General features: G+C 40.4%; 1 protein-coding gene across 3 annotated transcripts; it reads right to left on the minus strand.

Annotated features, from left to right (window-relative positions):
* Positions 1-36: 36 nt before the first annotated feature.
* Positions 37-18,159, minus strand: DNAJC2 (DnaJ heat shock protein family (Hsp40) member C2). 3 transcript variants are annotated; one of them, XM_086746019.1, is made up of 17 exons: positions 17,858-18,159; positions 16,897-16,998; positions 16,226-16,301; positions 13,959-14,057; positions 11,505-11,646; positions 10,320-10,400; positions 9,465-9,530; positions 7,622-7,713; positions 7,398-7,519; positions 6,344-6,493; positions 5,954-6,042; positions 5,798-5,867; positions 4,025-4,209; positions 2,674-2,774; positions 1,619-1,726; positions 688-842; positions 37-157 (listed from the first exon to the last, which is right to left on the minus strand). In XM_086746019.1, exons 2-17 carry the CDS (start codon positions 16,927-16,929, stop codon positions 83-85), a joined length of 1,644 nt encoding a protein of 547 aa, XP_086602145.1. In that variant the 5' UTR covers positions 16,930-16,998; positions 17,858-18,159; the 3' UTR covers positions 37-82. The 3 variants fall into 3 exon arrangements, with proteins under 3 accessions (XP_086602145.1, XP_086602128.1, XP_086602139.1); XM_086746002.1 differs by having other exon boundaries at positions 16,897-17,087; XM_086746013.1 differs by lacking the exon at positions 10,320-10,400 and having other exon boundaries at positions 16,897-17,087.
* Positions 18,160-18,253: the final 94 nt, after the last annotated feature.

An 18,253-nucleotide genomic window follows, 5' to 3' on the forward strand; every position in this document is an offset into this window, starting at 1 on the left:
GTGTATTTGTATAATTAAGGAAGAAATGAAAACATGTACAGTATTTGCATTTTTATTATAAAACAAAGATTGTCAGTAAGAGTCATTTCTTGACTTTAGTAGCATTCATCACTTGTTCTTGAGCAGCTTTCTTTGCCTTGACCATTTCAACGAGTTCCTGGAGAGTTGGGGAGAAAAAAAAAAAAAAAAACAACTCACAACTTAATCAAAATGTGGAACTTGTTAAGAATTCTGTGGTTTTGAACACTACATATTTTTAGCCTGAAACACTCTAGCTCTCAACAGGATAAGGAATCTAGACAGTTTAATATCTTAAAACAATTTCTCTTAGAAACAGAAAAATTAATGGAAGGTCAACACTCATCTACTTCCCCTGTAGCACAAACTTAGGGGGATAGGATTTTACCATCAACAAGAGCTTGCTGTCAAATTGTAATACAGATTTCATGAGACAAACTTCCCATTCCAACTTCCACAGCCACTTTTACTGAGGAAAACTTAGTCCTTACTCTTTTAGGGTTGAGTTACCAACAGCAAGAAAAAAAAAAGTTTCTCTGTAAGGCTCCACCTTATGCTAGTTTGCTGTTGTCAGGTAACTGTCTTTGGTAGGAGAAGCAACAGTAAAAGCGAAGGATTCTAACCAGACCTGGGCTAATTACAGTCCTAGAAGGAGGTGAGGTACCCTACCTTATATCGCTTCATGCAGTCTTTTTTTGACCGGCCTGGAACAGCTGCTGCTATTTTCTCCCATCTTTCAGGTGTGTTTACTGGATAAGTCTTCAATGCTTGTTCTAAAAGCTTTTGTTCTTCTGTAGTCCAAGGGGATGAATCTAAAGGTGATCCTGTTTTTTAAATGCAAAATTGACAGTAAGAAAAAAAAAAAATACTTAGTAAGGAGTCTGTGAGATAAGCCCAAGAAAATATTGTAAAATCTACTGCAGTTGATTTAAAATCCTTGTGATTTTGTGATACAACTAGTCTGACCTAAGGGCTACCCAGTACTAAAAACCTAAAAAAACCCCCAAAACCCCACAACCCTGAAACTGTCTTGGAGAAGCAGCCTTTGGGATCTTTGAACAAAGCACGGAGAAGTTAGAAGGTAACGTCTTTTGTTGTCATTTGGGTGTTAGATCACTGTAGCTGCCCTGTGCTGCCACATCAGTAGGGCAGCAATGTAGCTTTCCCTTTTTTCCTTTTCAGTAAGGAAACACTTAGCCTTCTGCAAGCGTCTGGAAGATTTGATGGGAGGTGTTTGGGGTTTAACAGGAGACCAAAGCTTAGCTGTAGGATGATCCTGTATCTCAAGTGCATCCCCTCAGGCCTACTCTTACCTGAAAATGTGGTACCCTCTGAGGAACAAGTCATCTCAGCCTTGGACTCAACCTGTTGCCTCACCAGGAAGCATTTCAAACTGTCATTATTTAGTTAACTGTGGTTTGTACTGTGTATACCAGAAATCCTCAAATCTAGTAACGGCGCCTGGATCACTTTCTCATGTGCTACATAGTTTGTAAGTCAGTAAGTGTGTTTGTAAGCAGGTCTTAAGTTCTGGATTACTTTCTTGCTAAGATGCAGAGAGCAGACAACTCTGCAGGAAAGGCTCCCTTTTCACCTTTACCTTCAAATCGTTCCGAGGGGGCAGCACTGTCCATCTGAGGCACCACACCATGTTCTTTTTTAAATTTGTCAAACGCTTTCTTGTTTATATCATCTTTTTGATGAGGATCTATGAGCAACAGACATTGATTGCAACAAAATTAAAGCCAGATACAATAATAAAAACATTGTGTAGCAAATTATCGTAAACTAATAATGACATAATCAAAAAACCTAATTCCTACTTCCTTTAAAATGATGGTAAAGCGGTCAGTAAATAAGGAAAAACAAATCTTTCAGGGTCCAATAAACTTCAAAGTGTCAGGCTCTCCAACCCCTATCCTGCTTTATACTGCTCAGATGAATACTTTCTCCATATAAGCTTAAGCCTGAGTCTGCAAGTTCAGTGAAATCAAGAGGAGTTATTCTCTCAAGTAAGGGCTGTGGCAAAACCTCACATACTATCCCAGAGTACAAGTGCATGTCAGAGGGGCAGGAACACTGGGAAAGTCTAGGTCCTCCTTGTGCAGGTATATGGTTTGGAATGGAGAAACTTCTTGAAACTTTTTTTTTTTCTTCTATAGCAGAATGTTTTGATTTTTCTTGAGAACTTATTCCAGAGATGCTCCATTTACCACAAGAGGAGATGAGACACATTAATTTAGGCATCTTACTCTGGTGCCAAATCCCATTCATCTTTTTAAAGTATCTCAATAGCTTCATCAACTCCGTTTATTTTAGATGGCTGCCGTTGTAGAGAGCTTTCTGGGAGGCCCATCTGTCTCTCTCCAAGTGTAGAGGAGCTTAGGCAACGCATGTGACCTAGACATCTGTGCATCCAGTTAGATTAGGAGAACTCCTGAGAGTCACTCATGAGGTGGTGACTTACACAATAGCCATTAGGCTGAAAATACTGAATCATATAAGTGCTCCTCTGAATCTCCAATCTGAACTGCATTTCTTTAGGGGATATACAGAGGATCTTCTCATAATAGAAACACAATGCCACTCAAAGAAAATCAAACTGTACAGAAGCATGCAAGCCATCTTATTACAAAAATAATGTAATATAGATACCAAGCTTTTGGAGGCTCTTTGCTTTATTGATGACATCTTTTGCTGTTCGTTTTATTCCAGTAATAGAGTGCAAGTTCATGTAATTGGCAATAACTTCCCACCTAAAGCAAGAGTAGAAAGAGTACCTTCATATAAGCTACGGTCAAGCTGCCATACACATTTATATCAACTCCTAAGTAAGTTTAATCATACCGAAATACATATAAAGTCTTATGGTAACTATTCTGGAAAGCTTTCAGTCACTAAATGCAGATGTTTCCCTTAAGAATTTAGTTAGTTTGGGTGAATTTCTTGGCTTCCGACACAGAAAAAAGATGAGGTGGAATATTGGTATGCAAGTGCAAACCTCCCTCTAATCATCAAAACTCTGCTCAGCTGTTGCTTTCCTGAATTCCCTAAACCCTTCTGAGATTAGATACTGCTGCCTGTACTGAAAGGGCTGAGAAGTCACTAACCCTGTGTCCACTGTTTCCCCTAAACATCAGATACAGGGGCTTCAACAGGAGAGAGCTGGAACATCCCTAGCCCCAAAATTATTCCTAGTGCATTCTTAGAAAACAGAAGGGAATATTTGCACCTGGTCAGACAGGAGGATCGTACCTAGGCCTGTGTTCTCCATGAGCACTCTTGACTGCTCAGCTGCTGTGCAGAAACAGGTACTGGGATTATCTCTGAAAAGATTGACTTTTTTTTTTTTTTTTAAAAAAAGCAAGCATCCAAATCTTGTAATGGATTCTTGAAATCTGTGACTCCTAAGTGGAAGGAGGCATTTCACTGGGAAAGAATAGGATCTGAGGCATGTGCCTGTTCTTGATGCTTATTAATAACTGATTGTCAGTGCTGCTTTCTGTGCATCCCAGCCTTTCCCTTTTCCCCTGGCTCTCCCCTAAAGAGAGGAGAGCTGGGGCACTTAACTCATTTCCTTCTACCGTGTGGAGAAACCAGCCTCACATTAATTGTGGAGCCACTGGAAGTAGCTTACACACTTGTATTCCTACCCTGCCACATCATGGTCACCGTTCCAGCTTTGTTCTCTCCTTTAATGACTGGAGCCTATCCTGTAGCAAGCCCTGTGCAAACACACACCTTGGCACAATCTTTCTAGTGGACTGAGGCTCAGGTTTTGGGAGAAACAAGATACAGGGCCAGAGCTAACTCCAGTGACATGTAGATCATGGTATTAAGAAATGACAGACCACCGGCTGCATAACGGTCGAGGAAAAGGAGGAAGTTTAGGGATTCCTTATACTTCTATGATTCTACTTAGGATGGTCTGAAAATAAGTTGTATTATGGTGGTTATTTAATTAAAAATTGTTAGTGGGGCTTTTAACACCAAACCTGAGAAGTACCTTGAGTTAGTCCCTGCTGGGAAGAGGTTCACAGCTTTAATTAACAACTGTAAATCATCTTCTGGCCAATTTTTGCTTCCCCCTCCACCACCAGTGGTTGATTTTTCTGAACTCTTTGTTGCTTGACGCATACGAGCTTCTGCCTCTTCCTTCTCTCGCCTTATTTGTTCATTTATTTCTTCTATCTGGAGGATTGTAAACAAGCATTATTTATTTATTTATTTATTTTTCATTTAACACAACCCGCTCTCTCTGGAATTGCTTTGAGCTTTGAATTTTGCTTAGTTTCTGCTCTGTACATTATACATAAGGAAATGGAGTAGCTTATCTGCTCCAGTATTATCTCCCTCCATCCTGTGCATAAATTTGGCCATCCCAGATTAGGAGCTACAGCATGAATCTGTTACAAGTTCACTAGGAAATCAAATGAACACTCCCAGGATTAAGGCAAAGCTTCTGAATACAGCATGAATGTCCACACTAACACCTGACTTACAGGGGCAGATCCACAAAAGTATTAAAAACCTAAAGTGACTAGTGAGGACCGTTAAACATCCATGTTGAATACATTAATTCCCAAGTCTTCCAACCTAATTGCTCCCTAAGCCTGGTTATGCCAGAAATTTTCAGTTACTATGGTGTACTATGTTAGCATTAACTGCAACAATCCAGATTCGAGTTACTAAGAGCTTACTTGGGGTTAGATGGTCACGTGTAGTTTGTTAGCAAGCAATTCAGCAGAACTTAAATTACCCATTGCACAACTTTGTGAACATCTTGAAATGTGGTGTGACATATCTTCAGTGTATCTGCTTCTGAGTATGCCCAGTCAGTCCTGGCAGTATTAAAAAAGCTATGCACTTGTTTTGGGCATCCTGCCAACAGGCATAAGTTTCTCTCTATCCATCTCATAATAATTTTCCTTTTGCCAGGAAGATTTTATCTGATAGATAATTTTTATTAATGTAAAAGTCTCTCTCTCTGTTTTAACAGAGACACAGAAAGGTGACTGTCCTGTGTTTGGAACGCTGTCCTGGAGACTGGGAGATTAGATTCAGTCCCCTGTAGGACAAGAGGGATTTGAGTCTTAAGTTGTCTGATGAGTTAACCTGACCCTGGGATGGGGACAGATCATCCTCCTCACCAGGAAAGAAAGTTCACAGCTGTGAACCCAAAGTGAATGAGAGAAAGCACCTTATTCTATCTGCAGGATGTGGGTTCAGCCTTATTAGTCCAAACAGCTTTTCCCTGCTGGCCAATTTAGGTAGATCCTTGCCAAGTTTTGCAAATCTTGATCACAAGTGTCTTCTTTTCCCATACTTTGGTATCTAACCCACTGTTTCTTCCAGTGCCTGCAGCACTTAAGTCCTTTTATGGATTTAGCCCCCAGCCATGGATACTAGACTAGGATTTTTCTTGCCTAACATAATAGGTTAAGACTGCCCTCCTTCCCCTCTAAGTAACATTGTTGGGCAAAATTAAATTCCTCTGCTGTTTCTGTATACTGTAGAAATGATAGGGTTTGTGTCCTTTACTAATTAAAAATGCTTTTTTTTTTTTTTCCTCAGCTGGCTTGGGTTATTTCACCAGCCATGAACTGCCCTATGTAAAATGGAGCAGAGATCAGGTCTGCCTGGGGACTCTGAACTTAGGTCTTTGTGTTTAACAGGCAGGATTCTATAGCAGCTATGTTGTATCTTACTTTGATTCAGTTATGTAGATTTCACAAATCAAATTATTCTGTTATTTTGATTTGACACTCAGCATAATTACCTGTTTTACTACTGCCGCCTTTCCTCCTTCCCTTGTTGTGGATGTAAGTGCTTCATTCAAGCATTGCAGACTAAAAATAAATTGTTAAGTTACAACGGATAGCTAGTAGAAAGATGGGTATCAAAATGAGCAGGAATCAGCAGCAGGAAAACTTACCTTGCTAGCTCAAGACGATCACAAAGCTTTTCCACCTCCTCCATCATTTTAACACAATCTGCCTCATTATCAGAAAAGTAATTCCAGTTCTGGAAGCAGAAATACACGTTCTACAAAGTTCTTGAACTTTATTGTCCTCTTCCTTCAGACAAAGGCTTAACACACAGCATTCTTCAGCCACTGCTGTGTTTGGATCTATTTGGTCAGCTTTACTCATAACTCTAAACCGCATGGTAAGTATGTGTTTTAGTGTTTTGCCTTTTAGTAAACCCACTTTCCACACCCATCTTCAGCCACAGGAACAAGCAAGTACGTGATAGGGTCTGATCTAAGCAAACATAGTAATTTCACTGATGTAACCTGCATTTTATTATAGTAATATTTAAATACCTTGCATGTCGTTCTCAGTTTTTGCCTTTCTTTCTTGATTGCTTTTTTCTGTATCTCCTTTTCCTTTTTTGCTACTAAAGCTTGTTGCCTAACTTCTTCTTCCTCCTTTTCTTTTGCTAACCGTGCCGCTTCTAATTCTGCTTGTCTTTGCTGCAATCAAAAGCAAAAAAAACAAACAAAAAAGCCTCAATAAAGTCACACTATTATAGGGCCATTCAGTATTAAAATGTGCTGTTTCTGGGGGTTTTTTTGTCGTTTTTGGGGTTTTTTTTTTGTTTTGTTTTTTTTTTTAAAATACACCAATACTTTAATGTTTGGTTTTCCAAGAATTTTGAGGGAGGTGATGAAACATATACCAGTTGGCATTAATTCAGATACTCACTATAAGGACCCCTAATTTATAATCCTGACTTCCTTTACCATGAAGATAAAAAACTGAATGAGATTTCCTATGCCTGCCCCAAGAGTATAGGCTTGGAAAAATGCAGTGGTCCAACATTTCTCCTGCGTCATTATTAACATAAAATCTTGCAGTGCTCCAGTATTAACTTCTAAGTTACCTTTTAGCACTTTACAGTTCCCTTTGATTCCTGGTACTGTTTCCAGTGCCATCTTTTCCAGACTGTTAATATTATTAACATTAATATTATAATAATATTATTAATATTAATCAAATATGTTATGTCACCTCAAAGTGTTTCATACCAATCAACCATTCACAGACCATAAGCACAAGGCAAGAAAGGAAAAGGAAATACCATTTTATGAAAAAGGAAAGACCACAGAACTTAATGACTGCCTATAAACCAAAGGAAGTGTATGCAACAACAAAACTCAGGTTTGGAAGTTTTTTTTTGTTTCAGTTCTGTGCTCCTTGTTTTCATCTCATTCTCAAAAGGCTGTCAGTCTTGCACTGCCTGTTGCACAGGGGTAAAAGACAACACATTTTTAAACCCTACTATAATTCTAACAGTAGCTTTCTGACACATCTAGAAGCTGAAGCAGTGGATCAGGTGTGAATGAACCAAGGTTTTTCAGCCCAAATAAAACTTACTTTTTCTTTTGCTTCTTGTTCTTTTCTTTTTGCTTCTACCTTTGCTTTCTTCTCTGCTTCTTTCTTTGCCTTTTCCTCCTCCTTAAATTTCTTTATCCTGGGATCACAGCTGTATGCATTGTCTGGCAGAAGAAAGGATGCATCATGTACAAAAGAAAAACGGGAGATTTCCACTGTTAATTAACAAATCTCTCTTTAAAAAACCCAGCAGTTTGTATGCTCACCAACGAGTGTCCTAATTCTGTTCATTTCTTCTTTTTTTCTCAATGCTCTGGCAGCTCTGTTCTGCTTTTCAATCCATCTCCTTTCATCTCGACTAAAAAGGGAAAGCATAGTTAGTATCAACCTGTTAGAAATTCAACAAAAAACCTTGGGAAAAAAAAGTTTCCCCACACAGATGCTCTTCTCTGAATACTTCAAAAATAGACTTCAAAAAATGAAGTTCCAGGCTCCAAGCTCATGTCAAAAATGCTAAGTGTTTACACAACTACATAACCTTCAAAACAACTGGCAAAACAAGCTGCTTATCTGTCATTGCAGGGAATGAGATCATGGACTTTATTTTCAAAATGCAATCCAGTTGTTGACCTAACAGTAAGCCTCAACAAAACCAGTGAAATGCTGGTATACAGTTTAATTAAAGGGCAGCAATATAAGCCATGTCAATTATCTCCATTTTACAGAATATAGTCATGTCATATAAATCTATCTGCACAGAAAGAGTGCTTTCTATGAAGTACCGTGACAGTCTGGTAAAATCATGCTGGATTCACTCCAGTAAAATACAGCTCAGGTTAAATAGATTAACAATTGGACGACTAATTAATCTGAAAAATATTTGTCAGGGCTGTCAAGAAAGAGGCAAATTTTTAGTGAGGGGCTATATCCTCATTCACGCAACCAAATATAGAACGATATACCTCAGCACAAAGACAACAATCCCCATGACAGGAGACTGCTACGAGTAGACTGAAGGTTTAAAACAGGAGCAACATTACCTTTGGCAAGAAGGCATTACAGGAATCATGGCTCTCTGAACAGAAGCTGAAACGTAGTTCTCTCTCTTAATCACAGCATACTATCTACCATTTGTCTAAACTTTTTTTTTAAAAAAGGACACTAATGACAGAAATAAGCACAAAAAAAAAAAGCTACAAAAATAATTCAAGAGCCTTCTTCCAGTGAGAAGCCTAGAGATTAATCTGTGTAATTTATCAAAAATACAAGTGGTATGGAATTGATTACAGTGCCTTCACAGGAGAGAGAACACTGGGTCCAGAGAGGCTCGGAAAATTTAATAGCAGGAAAAGACATGAGAGAAGAGGAATGAATGCCTAGCTACAGCCTAAAAGTGGCTCAGTTTTTAGCCACAAAGCAAGCTAACCACTGAACCTAACTACAAACTTGATTTCTATTCAAACCTGGAAGAAGAGGCACAATGCAAGTTATGGTTATACAAGGATGACTAAGTGAAGGGTTGTGTCCTGTGAAATACATGTTAGACTAAATGATTCAGTGCTCTAACTTGAACGTTCTGTGTTTAAAACTGTAGGAAAGATAAAAATAGAATGCATTTCCCAATGGTAACATGGTCTGAGTAATTCAGCCACCATCACCACATCAACAAATACAAAATTTTTATTAACATCAAGCCATCAGAACTAATTTCTCTAAATTCTAGAAAGTATCGCTTGTCTGAGCACAGTTTAATAAAGACTTGGAGAGAGAAATGATAATGTGCTTACTCATCCACTCTGTTCTGGCTCCAGGTTCAATCTGGGTTTGGGACTTGCTGGAACTGCAAGTCTGAACTGAAATGAATACACATTTCAAAGCAACTCAGAAACACCTCTGTGATGCAAGCATTCTATTTTAATTACACAGAGAAAACAAAGAGAAGCCCACAGTCAGTCCAGCTCAAGTTCATGACTGACTACTAAGCTGGGAGTGGAATTCAGTCTCAGTTTGGCTACCTTTCTTCCTATGACTTACAGTCTAATAGAAAGTTGGAAAATCTTGCTGTATCAATCTCTCAGTCTCCTGTCAATTTTCTTTTTACTTACATACCATTCTGCTTTTTCTTTTTCCTCTTCATCTAAGTAGGAAAATTCTCTCCAGGAATCAAAATTATACCTAAAGTAAATAAATAAATTTTAAGAAACCAAACAAGAATGAATAACAATTAAAAAAACCTCAAAGAGCAGAACTATTACAAATAATCTGTCTTTTTTACTGTTAGTTTTTTGTAGGCAACTACTGTTACACACAATTTATAATACGTAATTTACAATTATACTGCACCTACAATGATTCCACTGTGTTAAGTCAAAATGCAAGATGCTATTGAAGGTAATGATTTACATCTATCTGTACTGTAGGACAGAGCATATTTTAGGATGGGATCAGTCTCACCAACTTAAAAAATCTGCACTGCAGTTGCCTAAGCTCTCATTATAGGCAGTGGAGATATAGTCCAGTCTGTAGAGTTCAGAGAGAAATTAACTTGGTCCATATAAGCATCCACATTTAGCAGATGAGTCAGGCCCTAAACTCTACTGACTATACTGGACTAGACAGACCTCTCTGAACTAGGGGAGCTTAAATACCTAGTAGACATCTCCAGTGAAAACACAAATTAAGCCAGATGAACTCGACTAGTCTGTGGGTCAACTCAGTTCACAGCCATTGTGGTCAGAGAACTGTCAGAAGCTTCTGCTGTAACTGTGAATTTACAGCAGGGATGTATTAGCTGGAGAGAGCCAGCTCAGGTTGTGGAAGGCACCAAACAGCTGTGGGGTAATTTTGTGACCTCACTAGGTCAGAATAGACCACAGCCAAGAACCGACAGGCGAAAGGGTCTGCAAGCCTTTTATATCACGTCTTGAACACTGTGAATAGAAACTGAGGTATCAGCTAACTTACCAAAAAGAATAGAATGCATCTACCTCTTCAAATGATGAATTCATGTCCCCAAGTTTAGGAACATTTTTCTTATTTGACCACCTGAAAATAAATGGATATACTCAGGAAATGAGATATATAATCTTACTTCATAAGTGGAATGTCTTAAGTACAGAATGAAAATATCAAATCAGAGCCTCCCTCCCACCAACACAGAAGGGCACCAGGAAAGAGGAAGAGAATGGGAGAGTTCCTTCTAAACATTCTCCAGATTGGGCCTTTTCTGGGGAGCTCCACCAGAAAAGCAAACTCCTCCTGCCTGAGTTTGGTGTGCCTACATGGAGACCTGACAGAGCACAAGCTATCTTTGTAGATATTAAATTCTCCACACACATTCTCCTGGTAGAGGAGCTTACAGAAAGTGGACAAAAGGTGCTCTGTGAATAACTTGGCTCTGTGGTAAGCTACAGGAAGTTTCCCCACATATTCTAATGGAGGATGAGGGAATAATGCATGCTCTGCCTCCATTCCATTTTTTCCCTACAAAGAGGAAAATCTTCCATAGGCTCTAGAATTTGTTATTCCATGACACAGCATCCATTGCCAGGCAGAGAAGGGAACAACCCATCTGCCAACCACAGATCCAAGTCTGAATCTCTGGAATACTTGATAAAATATTCAATAAATCTATTTTGAATAATCAATGGATTGTTCACAATGTCTTGTAAAGTGCCTCACACAATAAAACACTTCTTTTTTCAGACATTTTTTCAAAGGTGAAACAGGCTTCTATTGTGACAGCCTTATACAAAGTTAATTGGCAAGCATGAATCAAATGCAGAAAAAAAGTCACACACAAGAGAGAACCACCAAATATTGATAGTTACATTTACCTTCTCTTTTAACCAGCTAAATTGTGAACATAACTACTGTCTTCTGTTAATGTCTCACCCCCAAAAGAAAATAATCAAAAAAGGAATTTTTAGTCAGTAGCATATGTACACTTGGTATAGTAAATAATTTTAAGATGAAACAATGTGTTGTACAAAAAGGACATTAAGTAGTATGGAGGTAAGAATGGATTTTTTTTTTTTTTTTTTTTTTTTAATATCTCATAGGTCAAACTCAATGTTAAAAACACAATTTCAGAAGGGTTTGCAAATGCTGATTGTCCAGCAACAGCAAAGGCAGTCTGACATAGCTTACCTGGCATTTCTTTCAAAAACTGGTGAAAAAACTTCAAAGAAGTTTTCTTTTGCTTCACTTTTGGAAGGTACAGAGTTATCAAAAGTAGGATCTATGCTGTTAAATGCTCGTCGTTTCACAGGATCAGATAATATTTCATAAGCTGAAAAAAAAAAGTTACCAGATGTAAAACTTGAGACTAAAGTGAGTCCTCACCACAAGTAGGAACGTTACAGAAAAGGTTCTAAATATTTTAAAAGATGCTCTCAGATTTGTGTTTGATCTATCATTCTGTACAACTCGATATTTATTTATTTTAGTGACACCAAACAACATTGCTGTCGATTGCTGTTAAACCACGCAGGAGGAAAACGTTTATGAAAACTGGCACATTTAACATTAAGATGTAACAAATCAGATTATATTTAAAATAATTTCATAGCAGTAAATTCGGTTCAGGCACTGGGAGTTTGGGCATGGCATCTTCACGCTTTCATCCCACACCACGTCCTTGCAGATAAACTGACAAAACAGTCTACTAAGACAGGCACTGAGTAAAAGCAGTCTGAGTTAATACGACGGCAGAACTGGCAAGAACAGGAGCCATTCATTAGGGTTTTTGTAGCTTACGATGAAGTTGTACTGAGACTTGGAAAAAGTATAAAACAGCACACAACTACTAGCCAAAACATGCACGCACTCCCACTTTTCCTGTTCTTACAGTCCTGCAGTTGGGGAGCATCACATTACTGAATCTTATAACCTGGAAATCACACACACTGTAGCTTCACTAAACTTCTGGTTTTTTTTCTCAAGGAAGTGTGAAATTACTTTGCTGTCAGTTCTACAATGCCCACCATTTTTCAGTAAGAGTGAAAAGTCATCAAAGGAATCAAATGTGTGTTGTGATCACTCATGGTTTTCTATGATTACATCCCTGGACAAAAAACACTGCACTGTGAAGGTCAGATCTAGAAGGTGATAAGCTGGAGGAGACCTTGGTGCTCTGTGTTTCTGTAAACTGATCTCACTGTGAATGTTAATGGTGAGAAGAGGGAATGCAGGGGTACGAGCTGCTGTCTGCCAGTCTTTCCTTCCCCTCTGGGAAGGAACTTCCCTCTGTCAATACTCTAAACGACCCAGTTATTCTCTACTTTGCAAGCTGGGAGCTTCAATAACCCTCGTACCATTTTCCTGATGCAAGACATTCTGTGCACATCCGTTGGTTCCTCTTCCACTTAAAAGATGTCCCTTCCATACAGATCCTCAATTCTACTCCCACAGACTCAGTTCCCCTGGCACTGTGTCTCCCACTCATTCCTTTGTCAGACTCAGCTCTGAATCCCACCTACGTCCTCCTGCCTGTCCAAGTTTCTTCTCTCTGTTCCATCACCACTTGCTCCTAGTGCCTCCTAGTGTCTGAGGGGCATCACTTTATCGAACACCTACTCCTTCCCTATCGATGCATTTCCTTCCTCCAAGATGCTGCCTGGAAGCATTACCCCTCTGCCACTTTGTGCTTTCCTTTCTGTTTACTCTTAAACTTAGATCATAAGCAGTTAAGGGGAAACATATTTTGCTCCTTGCATGTAGAACGCAGAGCACATTCCTGAATTCAGGTGCAGGTTCTTCTTATAAATATCTGCCAGTTTCTGACAGAACTGCAACTATGGGAAAAAAATTCCTTTTGCAACTTTTTTACTTTTGACAGCTCTAAAGGAAGCTGAAAACATCATTGGCTTGTCTAACATATCATCTGACATTTTAACCAGTATTTTAAGAAGACACTCAGAAGGAGAAAGTTTAGAACACACAAATCCCAAGACTTCCTCTCACCCTGACCTTATTGAGTAAATGTATTATTTTTTTTAAATAAACAAAAAAAAGCCAAACTCCAAAGCATTTCTAGAAACATAAGGCATACAACTAGAACACTCCCTATGGTTCTGGAATCGGCCAGCAGTGGCGTTCTAGGTCACTATAGGCAAGAAGGGAAATGTTATTCAATTGAGTTCTCTCGGTTGTCTTTGGGCTAAAAAGAGCAGCTGAAGAAACTGATATCCTACATCAAATCAACAGATGCTCTGTTGGCAGAGTAAGCGCATTAGAATTCAGATTTTCCAATTGCTGTTGGTATCTGAGGGGCATTACTTTATAGTACCCCAGTTTATCCCCGGTATGTGGCCACCTCTAGTGGCTCCTCTTTGCATACACTGCTACAAGTGTTCGCATTTTGTCACCAAGTGGCACAGCAGACAAGTGTCTATCAGCTGCATTCCCATACTGCTCCTACCCAGAGGGAAGTTATATTAATGTGATCTTGATTTACTGAGGCAGTTTTCTAAAGTGGAAGAAGAACTTCTCTGGCTTTTTAGTAATTGACAATTGTTTAAAAGCCTAACAAAGCACTACAAATACGTTTCAGATTATCGAGTAGATTGGGACAGTATCTAATAAAACAGATCAGTTGCTTACCTTTAGTAATGCATGTGAAATAATCATTATCACCTTCTCCTATCTGTTCCCCTGCAGCTTTTCGCTTGTCTGGATGATGTTTCAAAACCATGGATTTATCTAGCAAATAGATGCATTACGTTTAGAAACGCTTCATCATTAACAGTTTATTTCTTACAAAGTAAAACAATAATTCCTACCGACATTTCTCTAATTATATACTTAAACAAAAACCCAAACCCCCAAAAACATCAGGAAGAAAACAGATACAAGTTAGTGAATTTTCTTTGATTTAATACTATTGTCAGAATTAAAATTATTTCATCTTTGTTGGGACACAAAACAACCAACAACTTAGAAAATCTATTGCATGTTAATCAGCAGAAGTAGTACTGATTTTGTGGGACTTATTCTAATATTATGCATAGCAAAATGCTTCAGTAAGTGTACAGTTAGCTTCAAAAAGCATAATGCAGTTGCAGGACCTGAATTGTGCAAGACCGTATGATTGCCTGTGCAATCATACTGAAAAAAATAAAAAGAATTAATGTAATTTTAAGTGTTATTTCTAATGAAAAGCAAAGTAATTCAGAGAAAATAAAAAAATCTTATTCTATCCCTTTACTCAAGTTCTGAACACAATCCAAGATGAAAGTTAGCAAGGAAACTACAGCCATGAGCCTGTAAGCATGAGCACGTAAGATTGCTGCATTTACCCACGGATAACATTAAGCACACACGACAAGACTTTGTGGCCAAGTTCTCTCTATACCTAGCCCTTAAATCCTAAGATATAACTAACACATATAGAGTACCTACTAAAGTTGCTACCAAGGTTGTCTTAGCGTTTAAACAGTAAAACCAGATTTTAAAGCGACTTCTTTGCCAAGAGGCCTACTGACATTATCATACAATGTAAAATGTACCTTCTCGGCTCGCTATAAAATACCAGAGAGAAGATATCATGCGAGCAGTTACAGTAACATGCCTTCTGAGAAACACATCAGAATCCTTGTTAAAAACAGGAAAAGCATGGTGTCTACTGGTGAGAAAGACCTACATCTCTACACCACCATGTCATACTTCAGTACTGGTAGGATCCTAGAGAGACATGCCCCAGTTCTTGCTCGACAAGATTAGTGAGACCACTACTCATCACCAGATCGGGTGCTGCCTATGCTACAGAGCAGCACATGGTCCACGGCGACACTGCTAAGCAACACCTACCCGAGGCAATATAATCTCCTGTGCAAGTTGGTAATTTTGCATTTGGGGACAAACTTAATCTTCAGCTGTGGTTTCACTGGGGACAGTAATTCTACTCACACCAGTACAGTTATACAGGCAACTGTTCACAAGATCAACTCACAAAACCATCAGCTTATTTTCAGAGTACTTTTAAATTTTCCTCCACTAAATACTTGCAGCCTTCTTGCAAATTCAACTGTTGGTCACATTGCTTTCCAGAAAAAAAAACCAAACACTTCTGAAGCCCAACATGTTGTTCCTTCATATGCAAGTACCACAAAATACTCCCAGTCACCTGCATGCACTTCTGAATCGTGTGAAGACACAGGTCCAGGATACCATTAAGCAGCACACTGGCACTTCCCAGTTCTATTGTCTACTTATGCAAAACATCAAGGAAACTTAACCTCACAAGACTAAGTTTTTAACAGCTTAGTAATACCCCAGACATCCAGCCACAGGTACTCTACAGTTTTAACATGGTAAAATGACCAAAGAAGAGCAAAACTGAGCTTCTCAGTGGCCTAAGCAACTTTTAGTTACTTGACGACCTGAACATTCAAGAGCTACAGCTCCATTTCCATGCAACGCTCAGTCCAATCAGAATGATAACAGCAGCGTACTTAAACATTCACTAGCATTAATGTGGTAGCTAACTGTTGTAAGGGGCCTTCGTAGTACCAATCTATTGAAACACATAGCATTTATATAAACACTATTTGTATTTCCCTGACTTTCACTGAGCCTGGCTGCAGACTCAAAAAATGTACAGTTATGTCAAGGATGTTGACAAAAACAAACAAACAAAACACAAGCAGGAAAGCTGAGATGTGAACTCGGTGACGTTTTTTAATTTCCTAGCTTTAGGCCTGTGCATTTTGGAGCTGTGATATGAATTTAGAAGGCTGGTAAGCAACATAAATCGAACAGCAGGCATTTTTAGTCCTGTAAAACAGTAAAAAGCTTGTTCATGTCATATATGTATTTTCACATGGAAAACAGTTGAAAGAAAGGAATGCTTACGAAGGAAAGGTACTTACGAGCTGCTTTGATTTGTTTCTGAGTAGCCCTGTATCGTATATTTCCTAGCCCAAGAACTGCATAATGATCTTGATTCTGAGGAAAAAAACCCAAACTCTAATAAACACTGATAAATACGGCCTAAAAAGCCACAACACATGCAGAAAAACAGTTATTCTCCCCATCTTCTAAAAGCAAGAGGCAGAATTCTTCCCTCTCTCAATAAATATTAGAAAGAGAACAATTTTGGCCATAATTATTGAATAACCAAATATCAAAAAAGTAAGCCATTGTTACAGAAATTCAAGTAGCTTCATCTAAATTGAATTAAAGCACTGAATCCTAGAAAGTTCAAATACTGGAAAATTGAATTGCTGTCTTAATATTAAGAGTGCTAACGTAATTCCAGAATAAGAAAGGCAGCAAGAGGGAGAAGAGAGACTTTTACTGCCTATAGGCAGTAACATGAAAAGCAAGAGTTCAAGCCTAAGATCTTATCCTGAGTTTGCCCTCATCAACTGGTTATGTGTGGAAAATACAAACCCAGCTATAACACTAAGGGACACAAACCAATTCAGACAGGGGTGGGAGGGGAAGGAGGAAGGGGATCTTTAGCAGCTGGGAATGGCAGATAACTTTGCCAGGAGATTTCCAGCAAAAATAATTAACGCTAATCTTATCAACTGAATACCTTCCAGTCCTTTGGGTCAAGAGTTTTTAACATAGGAAATTCTTCAAGCTGCAATTCTTCATCTCCTGATTCTTCAGAAAGTTCCTTCTCATCTTCTAACTCCTGGAAAGAGGCAGAAACATTTATGTTTCTCCTCTTAATAAATGCTTCAAACCATCTTCCCACAGGTTCCACTTGACAGAGTACTGATGCTATAAGCAAAAACATAAAAGCAACTTCACCTTTTGTGGTTTATTTTTTCCCCCCCCTTTTTTTTTTTTAAATTAAACCCCATCAAAGCCCACAAAGGTACTGCATCACGCAAGGCTACAGATTGCCAAATCTTCCAGTTCACCCTGCAAACACCAGGCTGCTTTACAGACTGCAAGAACCAGAACGCACGCCTTCTGCGCGCAGCGCCTTCCAAACGCTTCACTGCCTTCTCAAACCTGGAAAGGTGCCTCCAAGTCAAAGGAACGCACATGTGAAATGATGTTGAGTATCTTCCTGTCTTTGGTAACACAGGCGATAACTGCGCTAGAAATATTAAATTTGGGGTTGCTCTCCCGTGCGTTCCCGCTCCCCCTTTACAGGCCACTCCCTCTGGCAGCGAAACCGGACTTGTTGCTCGCACGCGGACTCGAAATGAGCACGGAGGCAGAAGCAACACGCGAGGAGGGCACCGTTACAGCAAAACAAGCGGGAAAGTTCCTCACAAGCAGGCGATTCCCCGCTGAAGCGCCCAGGCAGGTGCTCGAGGACGGGTCTGTTCCCTCGGATCACGCACCCGCCCAAACCAGGGGAAGCCCCGGTCCGGCCAGGCGCGGCGGCGGGACAGGCGGCAGCGGGAGGTCCCGGCAGCATCGCCCTGCTCCCGTCCCCGTCCCTCCCCCGCGACTCACCGCCTCCGCGGCTCGGCGCCGGCTGCAGCCCCGCGGCCGGGCCGCTCCCGCTCCCCGCCCGAGGGGCCGGCGGTACCTACCTGCCGACAGCGGCCTGGTGACGGCCGTGGCCTGCCCCTCCTGCGCTCCCCGCAGCATGGCGATGGCGGCGGCCGCCGGGCCGGAACAAGCCTCGGGCCTGGGCGCCGGGCCCCGCTCCCCTGGCCTCGCCGGTTGCCAGGAGCCGGCGCATGGAGGCGCCCAGCGAGCGCTTCCGGGGCGGTGGCGTGCGGCGGGATAAGCGGCCCCCCCGCCGGCACCTTCGCCCCGCTACCTGCTCCGCGCCGCCTCTCCGCAAAGGGGCCGGCATCCGCGGCGAGGCCCAGCCAGACCCGGCGGCAGCCCGGGTTTAACCGGCGCGGCGCACGCCGCCCCGCCGGGTGCTGTGGCGGGCGGAACTCTGCGGCGGCAGGAGCGGTGCCGGGGGGGAAGGAAAT

Source organism: Chlamydotis macqueenii, chromosome 1 (genome assembly GCF_036417535.1).
Source record: "Chlamydotis macqueenii isolate bChlMac1 chromosome 1, bChlMac1.mat, whole genome shotgun sequence".
NCBI lineage: Eukaryota > Metazoa > Chordata > Aves > Otidiformes > Otididae > Chlamydotis > Chlamydotis macqueenii.

Coding starts and splice junctions, on each gene's coding strand:
- DNAJC2 (XM_086746002.1), bottom strand. CDS start 17,915: ATGCTGCGGGGAGCGCAGGAGGGGCAGGCCACGGCCGTCACCAGGCCG. Junction 11,647..13,958: donor TTTCACATGCATTACTAAAG/GTAAGCAACTGA, acceptor TTTTTTTTTCAG/CTTATGAAATATTATCTGAT. Junction 6,043..6,343: donor AACTGAGAACGACATGCAAG/GTATTTAAATAT, acceptor TTCTGCTTCCAG/AACTGGAATTACTTTTCTGA.